The following is a 13785-nucleotide window of genomic DNA, read 5'->3' as shown; positions in this document are numbered from 1 at the left end:
GGGGGAGGGAGAGGGAGGGAGACGGGTGAGGGGGAGACGGGGAGACGGGTGAGGGGGAGGGAGACGGGTGAAGGGGGGGAGGGAGGGAGGACGGGTGCGTACAGAAGTAGGGGTGGTCCATGGCCTCGCGGGCGGTGAGCCGGGCCTGGTGGTCGTAGCGCAGCAGCTTGTCCAGGAAGTCGAGCGCCTCGGTGCTGACCAGGTGCTGGTTCTCACTGTGGACGAAGCGCTCCCACCGCTTACGGGAGTGTCTGCGGACCGGGGGGAGGAGGGGGGAGGAGGAGGGGGGAGTTAAGTCCAACGTACACAACTCCGTATCCGTAAACAGAGACCCCTCGAGCATTCTCTCCGTCGGGACGTCGGATACGCGACGCAATTCGCCGCCCGATCGATCTTATCTGCTGACTACTAACCATGTACATTACAAACCTTATTTGGCGTTTTATTAGTCCTTAGTGTGCAAAGTAAACTATGTAAAAAAGTAAATAAGGTGCAAAGTCAAACCGGGGGAAAGTGATAGACCTCTGGAGAATAAGTCCCGCCTCAGAGCCTCCCGGTTCCCTCGGTCAAACGTCTACGGGGAATAACACGGGGTTTATGAATGATCGTAACATAACAAACTCTGTAGGCGGCGGAGAAGTAAAAGCTGCATCACATTTTGACCTACACACTTTTTCCATCTAGTTTCGACTGGCTTTTTGGATTGTCGGTGCCGTTAAAGTAGCATTAATAATCGTTTACTACTTTAACGGCACCGACAATCCAAAAAGCCAGTCGAGACAAGATGGAAAATGTGTGTAGTTCAAAACGTGACGCAGCTTTTACTTCTCCGCCCCCTACAGAGTTTGTTATGTTACGATCATTCATAAACCCCGTGTTATTCCCCGTAGACATTTGACCGAGGGAACCGGAGCCTCGGAGATGGGACTTATTCTTCAGAGGTCTATTCCGGAACTGATTTTGTTAAGAGGACCAATCACAGCCCTTGCCGTCTCCGTCCGTCTCCGTTGCCTCGACGGATAGTTAAAAAATATTAGACGCGCACGTAGAGCTACGGAGAGGGTCTCTGACAGGCTCTCTGTATCTACGTACAGCACTTTACGGAGGACTATAAATCCACCTTTAGAACAGCAAGCGTTATGGTTAGGGCCCTGACGCCGCGTTCACGCTATACATGTCCGTCGACGGATGACGGAGGGCGTGTCTGGCGTATGGGGACGCGATCTGATTGGCCGACGGAGCCGTCACTGTCTGAATGAAAAGTTGAACATTTCTCAACTTTTTGACGCAGGCAACAGAGTCGACGAAACGGATTGACCCGCAACGCATTTCGAGTGTGCCCCATAGCAAAGTCAATGAGATCCGTCGGCGGACGTATACAGTGTGAACGCGGCGTTAATGTACACACCGTATTGTATGTTGTGCACACCTATGGTATGTTGTACGTCCTGGCACTTAATGTACACACTTATGGTATGTTGTACGTCCTGGTACTTCATGAACGCACTTATTGTATGTTGTACGTCCTGGCACTTAAAAATAGTACTTGGCAACGTGTAGCATCTTACCCTAGCTATCTCTGTTGTATACAGGGAATGGGTTAACCTAGTGATGGTTAGTGTATACGGGGAATGGGTTAACCTAGTGATGGTTAGTGCTTGGCACTTGGCTCTATGAACATCCTTACTGCACCCACAGAGATATAGCGTTTCTCTTTCTTCTTCTTCTGATCTTCCTTTCTGCTAAATGTAAATGTGGATATAATAAAACAGGTCTGTGTCTGAGGAGCACTCACTCCGAGTCAGAGGGGCGGAGGAGCCTACCTTCCCAGAATGTCGTTGAAGCGTGGGTCCAGCTCTATGTTGTACTTGTCGATGTAGTCGTACAGGTCCTCTGTGCCCAGGACTTTAGCGATCCTCACCAGCTGCACCGGAGAAGGAGGAGGAGGAGGAAGAGGAGGAAACAGAGGAAGATGAGCATGTGATCGTTTTAACTAGTGCACATTCAGTTTGGATGGTGCTGCTGAACAACAGGATATAAATCTATTATATACATTTGTCCACAACCAGGACTTTATTTTGTATTTATTTATGAAATAAAACTTTTAGCTTGTTTTTCAAAAACAAGCTAAATAATTAAAGCATATATATATATATATATATCCCGGGGAAATCAAGGAAACGTTAAATCAGGTTTGTGTTTTGAACTGCTTTCCAATGTTTAAATAATAAGAAATCGCAAACTGAGATAACATTTATTTGAACATGTCTTATTTAAACACAGATTAGTGTTCCAACACAGAGATAAACAAAACTCTAATCATCGGAAACGTACACCTTTCGTTATTATACGAGCACGATGGAAAAATGATTGCGTGGGAGTAATCGGGTAGGTAAAGGTAGCGCTAGGACTCTCCTTGACACGTTACAATAGTTCATCTGGCAGGACGGTGTAGTAATTATTAACGTCCAGAAAACGTCCATGTCGGAACAAGGCGTCATTAGTCGTACAGTTCCGATCTTTGCCGCACTTCTGAGCCCTGTGCGAGGTGAAGCAATCACAACCAGCTCGTCGTTCACACCGCTGTCTGCCCGACTCCACCGGGTCAGACGCGTTCTGACTTCTTACTAGGCATCAACAACTCACCGATCTAGAGGTCACGTCGGTCGTTATCGGTCAGAAAGTCGATTCAAAAGCTACGAATTACGATTTCACATGTTGTAGGAAATAATAATATTATTATTATATAGACGAATGGCCCCGGTAAAATAAAAACACTCAAAATAAAAATGCGTTGCTTTTTGAACAGCTTTTCACTTGGAGCTGACTATCCTATCGCTGTTCTGGTTCCAGATCGGCTAGTTGGTCCTTGATACACATGGGGGCCGAAACAATATTATACTCCCTAGTGTGCATGTTTATGTGATGGAGACAGTTCTATAGATGCACGGTGCTTCATACATACATGGTATGGAGACAGTACTATGGACCCACGGTGCTTCATACATACGTGGTATGGAGACAGTACTATGGACCCACGGTGCTTCATACATACATGGTATGGAGACAGTACTATGGACCCACGGTGCTTCATACATACGTGGTATGGAGACAGTACTATGGACCCACGGTGCTTCATACATACGTGGTATGGAGACAGTACTATGGACCCACGGTGCTTCATACATACATGGTATGGAGACAGTACTATGGACCCACGGTGCTTCATACATACGTGGTATGGAGACAGTACTATGGACCCACGGTGGTCCATACATACATGGTATGGAGACAGTACTATGGACCCACGGTGGTCCATACATACATGGTATGCAGACAGTACTATGGACCCACGGTGGTCCATACATACATGGTATGGAGACAGTACTATGGACCCACGGTGGTCCATACATACATGGTATGGAGACAGTACTATGGACCCACGGTGGTCCATACATACATGGTATGGAGACAGTACTATGGACCCACGGTGGTCCATACATACATGGTATGGAGACAGTACTATGGACCCACGGTGGTCCATACATACATGGTATGGAGACAGTACTATGGACCCACGGTGCTCCATACATACATGGTAAGGAGGCCGTGCTATTGACACACGGTGCTCAATACATGCTACATTTACTGGGATCCGTTGCTTCTGCATAAAGAAGCCAGGCAGTGGACACTTGCATTTAGGGACGAGACCAGATCCTGCTCAAACTGGTTATCAACCTTGCAGAGGTCCTTTGATGACAATTAATTCCCAGACATGTGTCCTGGAAACGTATTCCTTCCGAGTAGGGCTACAGGGAGGAGGCCGTGTCAGGTCACACTGCTCATCAGGACAGAGGTACGCAGCAACACATGCGTCTGGACCCTCAGGGGGATCACGCTGTGTGATATGATGGATTCCAGTTCCAGTGCATTTTGGACGTGTCCACACATTCCAAGTTTTAGCTGCCTCATTAAAAATGCAGAATAAACTGATGCGTTTTTGTGTGTTGCTGTCAAAAATAAAAGAATAACATTCTCTTGCGCCATCGTATCTTGCCTCTGGTGATTCCACCTTTGCACCTCAAGACACAAGCCCATAATGACAAGCTCTAGTCCGGCACAATCTTTCCTTTTGACGCATACAAAAGGCCCCACATCTCCAGAACACTGGCTGAGGTACTCCTTCGTGAGCCTGAAGTTCTGGTCGGCGTTACCTGGTCGTAGTTGTCATGGCCGTGGAAGAAGGGTTCCTTCCTGAAGATCATACTGGCCAGCATGCAGCCCAAACTCCACATGTCCAGGCTGTAGTCGTACATCTGCAAATCAGAACCAACGTGGTTAGGACTCACGCGACCCTGTCCAATGAATTACCTTTCATTGGACAGTCTTTGCTGGATTCTAAAAAAAAAAAAAGTTTTTAATAGTGAGCGGTCGGTTGTAGGCTGGGATGGGATTTCCCCTTGTTACTATCTGCACTCCAATCTTTTCTTGGCTGCCTCTTATTATAAACTAAGATGGTTTCCTCAGGCACGAGACGCCATGGCCGACGCATGCCTCCATGACTTCTGTAGACTTGTTTTGGCCCCTGATTGAGTGTCAGCACCAGCACCCAGTGCAGCCCTGTGTCATCCTAGCAGGGTGAGGGTCCGTCTTAAAATAGGAGTGATGTGACTCTCCGTGACTGGTTCAAGCGACAAAACACCAGCGACCGGCCAACCATGGTTCATTAACACACTATAGGCAGATGTGAAGAGCTGGGGGCGATGAATCGTTTTTCAACGCAATTCGAATGCATGGTTTAGGCCGATTTTTTTTTTTTTAAAGAAAATAGATTATTGAAAAAATAGTAAAGTAAAATGCAAGAATTTTAGAGAGTAAATTGTCAACATGGCAGCATATGCTGAAAAAAGTGAGTGTGTAGAGTTTGCCTAAAGACTGTGGCAACTAAACATTATTATTCTTCAAATAAAATCCAACAAAAAATATGTATATTTGTCATTTATATATATATATATATATTTAAAAAAATAGATTAAAATCGATAATCGTGTTTGGTTTGAGGCCAAATCGCCCAGGTTAGGGTTCATTAACACACCAGCCACACGTGCTATGCTTCATTAACACACATTAAACACCTTTGTGAGACCTCAGAGTCCTACAGGCTGACCACCAGAGACCCGAGTGGGCCTTCAGAGTCCTACAGTGCAGGCCCAACACTGATTGATTGCCCCCCCCCTGCCCAGAAGAGCACCGATGAAAACCAGTCGGACTGGATGGGCCGCAGACATCTTCCAGGTGCAGCCCTAACGTCGTCCTAAAGGGACATGCCTCTTGTGTGACGCACACGGTGGAATTTTCCAGTGCGGCTGAGGTTTGCTTTAGAGCGTACTGTCATCGTGGAGCCTCACCTGGTAGTCTACGAGCAGCTCGGGTCCTTTGAAGTACCTGGACGCCACCCTGACGTTGTACTCCTGGTTGGGGTGGTAGAACTCGGCCAGGCCCCAGTCGATGAGGCGCAGCTGGGGAGGTCAACACGTCAGATTAGTGCATTTAGTCTAGAGAGTTGTTCCGTTATTGATACCAGTATCGGAAATTCCTCCGATACTGCCTAAAACGCAGTATCGGGTATCGACGAATACGCAATGTTCTGTTCACGTGACTCATTTACTACCCAGAGAACCTCACAAACACTACGGCGTTATGCTGCGCTCGTTAACGGTCGGAGGTGGAAAGTCCACTACTAGAACACAAATGTATATATTTTAAATAAATAAAAATCTGGTAGACAATAAGTGAAGCGACTATACATTGCCGTCATCGTAAGAGAACCCCTTAATCAGAGTAGTACCATTAGTAGTTACAATGCTCGATGCTGTATCGGTATATACTTGGGAAGGAATGGTATCGGAACATCTCTACTTTAGTAACAAAGTCGACCAGCCCATTTTTACCACAGGCGAAGAATAAAGACGTGGAGGAGAGCACAGGCCTACCTTTCTGTGTTCGTGGTCGATCATAACATTGTGTGGCTTCACATCTCTGTGCATGATGCCCATACTGTGGCAGTAATCCAGGGCCTGGGGGGTCAGAGAACAGGGACATGAGCGAACGCTGTCACGACTCCTCTTACGATGGTCTGGGATTAGGAATCACTCATGATAAAGAATCTCAACCAGAGAGAATCCCACGTTTACATTTAGCAGATGCTTTCATCCAAAGCGACATACATCCTGCCATCATAAACCAGGTCTAGTTTCTTACCTTCAGGATTTCGTACATGTAGAACCGTATGTCAAAGTCGGAAAGGGTTTGATACAATTGCTGGAAAATAAACCGTCACACGATGCAAGTTTTAATTGTTAAATAATTAAACAACACTTTTCCTTTTCAAAATGCTAAATTGATATAAGTTGACCAATATAAAAAGGCTGCTTTCATTCATACCTTAAAGTCTGTGTTGTTGACATGTTCAAAAACCAAAGCAGGAGTTCGGGACTAGGGAGGAAAAGACATACAGCTGAAATACCCATACAGTATGAGCTGATAACGTCCCCATGTGTCGCGTAAAGGGCCTTACCACAGGATCCTTAATGATATCTAACAGTGAGATGATGTTGGGACCACCCCGTAGGTTCTCCAGGATCTTGATTTCTCTCTTGATTTTCTTTTTCTTAACCGGCTAGGGAGAAAAGAGTGCGAGACACAGTATTTTTAACTCAATATTTGAAAGTGCTGAATGATGATAACCGTGTTCATGAGGAGACGTCCGTCCGTCTCCATACCTTTAGAATCTTCACCACTACTTTCTCGTTGTTCGTGATGTTAATGGCCTCAAACACTTCACTATATTTCCCTCTGCCCAGTTTTCTGACCAGCTGGTAGTCGTCCTGGTTTCTGGAAAGACGAAGAAGAAGGCGGGACTCAGTGTTGAACCGCACAACGGACCAATAAGGAACCACCAACGCCACCAGGAGAGCCACCTTACCCCCATTCCACCACGTGGGACTCATAATCCCAGTATTCCCGGGGTCTCTGTGTGTTTACGTCCGGGTAAACTCGGGAGCGGCTTGGAACAGGCCCAGACATATTCTATGAAGATCTTCTCTAAAGCTCCTGGAACACAAGGCGTCAACCAGGTCAGTCCAGACACATGCCTCTACACTCACACGGTCACAGGAACCTCCTCAGAGAGCCGTGAGGGGCCGTTTGGATGGAGATACGAGCGGGTCCGTACCTTGGAGTGGGCCTCCAGGATGAGGGGAGGATCAACAGTGGCTGCGATTCGTTAATCGTGAGAAATCTGAACGGGCGTATCGATAATAAAGGCCATTAGGGTCTGATTGTTACCGTTATTCAGGTAACGTGTTCTAGAAAACAGTACGCCTCATTTCTAAAACAAATGAACACAGTTAGCCAGTTACAAATAGTGTAATGATTCAAGTTATTGATGAAACAATCCTTAAGACAAGCATGTGTTATTCGTTTGAATATTGTAATGAAAAAAAGGCCCAACCTGAGAGTTAAAAGGTTCATCCAAGCACTCTAATCAGGGGGTACAGGAGTCAATACAGTCATCACTGGGGTCCCCCACAAAGCTCTGTTTCCTGGAACACAAACACAGGGGGTCCACGTCAATTAGGAACACCAGGTCGTTAACGTCCACCTCCAGATCGTATCTATAAGTCAACCTAGCCTTAATGAGAAGGTTATTGATACTATAGGCAAACCTAATAAACTAGACGATTTATTTGTTTTTGATAACTGTATAAACAACTAAGACCTCAGTAACAGTCTCAACAGAGGAGGCTTCCTCTAGCCCAACAATACTCGCTACCCAAACCCTACCTCCTAGACCAACACTACTCCCTACCTCCTACCCTAACCTTTCCATCCAACCCTAACACTACCTCCTACCCCAACCATAGCTCCTACCTTAACCCTTCCCTCTCCTCCACCCTACTCTCTCCCCCATGAGCCATCTCCCTACCTCCTACCCTAGCCCTACCTCCTATCCCAACACTACTCCCTACCTCCTATCCTAACCCTACCCTCTACCCCAAGACTACTCTCCCCCCTGAACTAAACCTACTCTCTACCCTAACCCTAGTCTCGAACGGCTACCCTCACCCTACCTTAACCATACTCTGTCCCTCCTTAACTAAACCTACTCTCTACCTCTTACCATACTCTCTTAATTCCTACCTTAACCCTTCTCTATAATGCCTACCCTAATCTCTCCCTCCTAAACTAACCCTACTCTCCTACAACTCCTACCCTCACCCTGCTCTCTCCGTCCTACCCTTTAGTACTCTAGTTCCTACCACGACCCTAATATCTGCCTCCTACACTTACCACCCTAACTCCTACCCCAAACCCACCGTCAAACCCCTAACCGTTTCCTCCACCCTAGCCCTTCTCTGTCTCATGTACCCTTACCGAGGCCTAACCCTAGCAGAGGCAGCCAGCGGGCTGGACAGCTGGCAACTGGGCGCTAACGAGAGCTGGTAGCCGGGCGCTAACGAGAGCTGGTAGCCGGGCGCTAACGAGCGCTAGTAGCCGGGCGCTAACGAGAGCTAGTAGCCGGGGAGCTAACGAGCTAGCCTAGCGCGCTAGCTGGGCAAAAGCCGGTTGAAAGCGACAGGGAGATTATGAGCTTAATTGTTGACACGTCGAGGACGTGTGGCGGATAGGAAAGACCGACCGGTTGTCTTAAAAAATAATAACGTTGTCCTTGGACGGCCACACGTCCGTCGTGGGACGTTTTGGGTTTTTTTTTTTAAACCACGAAGAATCCATGACACACAATGCAGAAAAACCGCCGCTAAGCTAGCAGGCTAAGAGTGACTAGCTGGTTAGCTCGCGAGGCTGACAACGCCTTCAGCAGCAGCCCGTTAACACCGGAGCCCCGCCGCCGCCGCAGAGCCGCAGAGCCCCGCCGCAGAACCCGCCGCCCCGCCGCCGCTTGAACCACGCGGCCGGGCGCACAGCATCCACGGGTGGATCACATTACAGAGGAAGATCATCGAGTCGAGTTAGGAGATGTGTTTTTTTTTTACCTCTCAACGTTGTGGGGATGTCAATATGGCGATGCTTGGGATCAAGAGCTTAGTGCAAAGACCACTTCCTGAGGAGGGCGCTGTGCCGCTCTTCTTCATGTGCGGTGGGACGGACGGACGGGCTGGCCCCCCCCCTGCTGCCACCAACAGGTCTATCGCGGGGAGGACTTCTCGGTCTGCAGGCCGATTTATTTTTATAACGTCCTAGAATGTCATCACCATCTCGAGAAAAAAAAAAAAAAGACGGGGAGGGGGGGGGGGGGGGGGGGGGTGGGAGAGTGCGGAGACAATTCAAACTTCCGCTTTTGACCTCGTCGTGGTTTTAATTATTCCATATATGCACATCAATGCACCAGTTTATTTCCTGCACAGGAGTCAGCTCAGACACTGACTGCGACATCCAACATGCCTATTAAAGTAGGATTCAGGTAGGCTGAAGCCTAGATGCTTTGAAAGGCGATACAACAGAATAACAGTGGTGACTTTATACATGTCTTAACTTAAAGTCTCCTCTTCTTCATAAGCAAGTCAAAATCAATCCTTTGTTTGGTTAATCTGAACCTATATTGTGTTTCAGTGTTTTCTTTGGGACAGCGATTGATGGCACTTGGGTTAGCGGCGCACTAGGATCCAGACAGAACAATGTGATATCTCTTAACCTATAGCACACACACACACACACACACACACACACACACACACACAGATCTGTCAGATGTCTCTTCAACCTACAGCACACACATACACACACACACACACACAAGCACACACACAGATCTGTCAGATGTCTCTTCAACCGACCGCATCTCCAACAGGAAGCTGGATGCCTAAAGCCCCTACAGCTCTCAGAATAGCCCTGCTTGAGGTCTGCTCTAATGTAGGCCTATACTGCTGTTGAGCTGTTGAATAGTTTGTCTATTTAGAACGTTACCAAAGACACCCCTGATACAACGCATGGTTTAAAACAAAGCAGGTCGGCTGTCTCAGGTGGAGGTCTGTCTCAGGTGGAGGTCTGTCTCAGGTGGAGGTCGGCCTCAGGTGGAGGTCTGCAGGTGGTGGTCTGTCTCAGGTGGTGGTCTGCCTCAGGTGGAGGTCTGCAGGTGGTGGTCTGTCTCAGGTGGAGGTCTGCAGGTGGAGGTCTGTCTCAGGTGGAGGTCTGTCTTAGGTGGAGGTCTGCAGGTGGAGGTCTGTCTCAGGTGGAGGTCTGTCTTAGGTGGAGGTCTGCAGGTGGAGGTCTGTCTCAGGTGGAGGTCTGCAGGTGGAGGTCTGTCTCAGGTGGAGGTCTGTCTTAGGTGGAGGTCTGCAGGTGGAGGTCTGTCTTAGGTGGAGGTCTGCAGGTGGAGGTCTGCCTCAGGTGGAGGTCTGCAGGTGGAGGTCTGTCTCAGGTGGAGGTCTGTCTCAGGTGGAGGTCTGCAGGTGGAGGTCTGCCTCAGGTGGAGGTCTGTCTCAGGTGGAGGTCTGTCTCAGGTGGAGGTCTGTCTCAGGTGGAGGTCTGTCTCAGGTGGAGGTCTGCAGGTGGAGGTCTGCAGGTGGTCTGCAGGGTACTGGAGGGTCTGCAGGGCTGTGAGACAGGATCACTGCAGGAGGTCCTGATGCAGCTAACACAACACAAACTAAAACTAAAACTGCTTCCATGCTCGTTAGATAATTAACAATTATTCGCAGAAGGTCCAGTGAGTAGTGGGGAATAGCCCCACTACACAAGGGAATAGCCCACAGTGAGTAGTGGGGGATAGCCCCACTATTCCCCACTACTCACAGTGAGTAGTGGGGGATAGCCCCACTATTCCCCACTACTCACAGTGAGTAGTGGGGAATAGCCCCACTATTCCCCACTACTCACTGAGCCTGACGTAAGTAATTGTTTTAGTATATACTACACGTGAACACTCAAAAAAAAAAAAAAATTATTAGTGGTTTATTTGTTTTTATTAGCGTGACGAGACGACCGTCACGCGCGATGAAAACAACAGCCCCGAGTTTGAGATCTCAATCATGGAATATTGCCCATCTCAACATCGTGAGATAGCGAACCAATCAAATTGCGCCATCTTAGGAGGTTCACATGTAGCATATACTAACACTGGAGAGTAGGTACTAGTCAGTGTATGATCATGATGATTAAGTGCAGCTCTGTGGGTTTTTCCCTCTAGTTCCCCTTAATGCTGGAGTCTTGCTGCTGGGCTGCACACCACAACCTAGAGAACGCTTTGAATCTCCCTCGGTGGCCAATCCATTGACACTTGAATATATTTTGCATTATAAAGGTGTTACTTTTGAATAATCACATTTGATACGAAGTGATTATATTATAACCCACTTGTGTTGAGGGAGTGGATTTGGTGCAGTTTGATCACGCTGCTATTTTGAAGTGGTTTAAACTTTAAGGGACTTCCAGCTGTTGACTCATAGGAAACAATCCAAAATAGTTTGTCTCAGTTGAGGTTATTATGAGCCTTGTAGTCATCAAACGCAATTTCACAAGAAATTAAGAAATCACTTTGCTTAATAAAAAACATGATTTTATTGTCTGAGTGTATAGCATGAATATGAATACATGAATACAAGTTATTGTAACAGGACATTTGTGTTGGCAATAATGTGATTTACTGGTCGGGTTTTATAGGTTTTGATGTTCCAAAAATCTGGAATCCATATTTTCATGTTTTACTGCTGATATGTCTCAAAAGGACAAAGACAGAAAAATAATTTAAAATGTACTCTCTATTTTTCTCGGGTAGAGAAAATTTTCCTCATGAATTATGAAATAAAAATAAATTACAAAAACAACACTATATGCTACAATACCAGGCAGGAATATAAAAACAAAAGACAATGCATACAATGGATGACCAATCAGAAAGCAGTATAAAGTGTAAATCTCTAATTTATGTGAGATTATGCTGAATTTCGTTTTATTTTCTTAATTCTTCCAGATTGCTGTACACATCGGCTTGCACTCCATGCAATTCCTGAAGAAGTGAGCAAAGGAAAAAAATATATTTGTATTACAACTATCGGACAAAATATATATAAAATCACTGAATGAATGCATTATAGAACAATAACATAACATGTGCTTCTCTTGTTCACCTGGTAAGGAGACTCAGGGACCTCCGCCATCTTTCTCTTTGCCAGTGAAGGTGCTTGCCTCGGTCTACCTGTGGTGAGTTCACGGAGACAAAGGGAGAAGTTACGATGGTGAGTCGAGTGACACCTCACCTCCTCTCCGGTCCCACGACGGCGTTGTCCTTTACCGTCATTGGAATCACGGCGGTCTCTTTTCCTCTGGTAGATGACAAAGCAGAGCAGGGAGACACAGATGAGGAGAGTCAGGGCGATATCACAGGAGAGGATCCACGTCACAGGGCCCACGTCTCTCTGGGGGCAGGAGCTACAGTCTGTGAACACACAAAACAACCAGCGCAGGACTTTAGCAGAGTGGACTTTTCTACACATGCAGCCCCTGGAACAGACACACGCCATTGTGTATCAAACAATAATTGCAGTAGGCCTAGTAGTAGTCATAGAAGTGTTTGTGTGTGTAAAACTACTCACCAATCAAGGAGTTAGCGTCACAAAGAGCTTTAGACATGTTTTTTAAGGGTGTAATTAGGAGACTTTGGAGTGTTTAGATCCCTGGTCGTCCCAGGAGATTTCTCTTGGAGCCCCTGGTGTGGGTCTGAAGAGTCAAGTTGGAATCCAGAGACAGTAGATGGACACTAGGAGGAGCCTAGTTTATATACCAGGCTCATACTGGGAGGAGCCTAGTTTAGGAGGGGCATATGGTGTGTTGCAGATAACTCGTACACCAGCCTTCTGAGTTGCACTCGTGACGTAATTTGCTGTCTTGTAGCACTTGTAGCGTTCCCGTTCGTCTTTGTGATTGTGTCATGTCATTGGCTAGTCATTTTTTTGTTAGCTACAAACCACCTCGAAAACAAACAACACAACTTTACATTGTATTGCACGCACAGCAAGCATAAATTGGTGAGCGGAATAAAATAGCAACGTAATCAAGTGTGTAAGAGCATTTAAAATCTACATTAAAACGACCAACGTGGTACAAATAATACGAAAACATACAAATAAGAAAATAAATATCTTTATTGGCGCAGTCATTTTAGTTGTTGAGTCGCCTCACTCGGTATACTCTGAGACAAAAAGGGGGCGTGCCTCCGTGAAATTACATCGATATATAACATTAATATAAAATATGATATATATAGCTGAAGGCATTGTTCTACAGGGTATATTTTTCATTCAATCTTATCCTTGAATTCAAATGTATTCAGATAGTTCCTACACATGAGTAATATTGATATTAATAATAATTATTTAGTTATATATAATTCCGGTGTGAAAATATGTTTAGGTTTATGTAAACGAGTTAATGCCAGAATAACCTCTTTCTGTTTTGGATCGGATTGGTTGCAATGCTTATTTCAGCGGTAAAGTGAGACAAACGAAACTCAATTGAAACTGAAAAATACACCCCCAAAAACAAAGCTAAGTGAAAACTAACATAGGAAGATGCATTCTCATTCGCTCAATGAAAGTTAACCGAAGCATTCTCATTAACTCAGAGTGCAGAATAAAATATCCAGAAAGCCAATAAATGTGATAAAAGGATCAATTCAATTTGAATTGATTGCCAGCTACAAAGTCTCACCAAGAGTTGCGAAGAAGGGGAGGAAGTGTACAAATTGGTGTTGTTTTATTCAGAATA

At 46.2% G+C, this 13785-nt stretch overlaps 1 protein-coding gene across 1 annotated transcript; it reads right to left on the bottom strand.

Moving 5' to 3' along the window:
• Positions 1–102: 102 nt before the first annotated feature.
• On the bottom strand, positions 103–9136 carry LOC311370957 (casein kinase II subunit alpha; the record flags this gene model as incomplete). The annotated part of the gene is made up of 13 exons (XM_084489226.1): positions 9057–9136; positions 7514–7604; positions 7235–7300; positions 6986–7113; positions 6783–6894; positions 6578–6679; positions 6445–6495; positions 6262–6321; positions 5994–6077; positions 5409–5519; positions 4215–4316; positions 1824–1924; positions 103–251 (listed from the first exon to the last, which is right to left on the bottom strand). Coding segments are annotated over exons 4-13 (973 nt in total), but the record flags the coding sequence as incomplete, so codon positions are not given.
• Between the last annotated feature and the right edge of the window lie 4649 nt (positions 9137–13785).

This window comes from Micromesistius poutassou, assembly GCF_964030765.1.
Source record: "Micromesistius poutassou genome assembly, contig: SCAFFOLD_5880, whole genome shotgun sequence".
NCBI classification, from domain to species: Eukaryota; Metazoa; Chordata; class Actinopteri; order Gadiformes; family Gadidae; genus Micromesistius; species Micromesistius poutassou.
The sequence above is the reverse complement of the archived record's forward strand: the minus strand, read 5'-3'. Positions and strand labels throughout refer to the sequence as shown.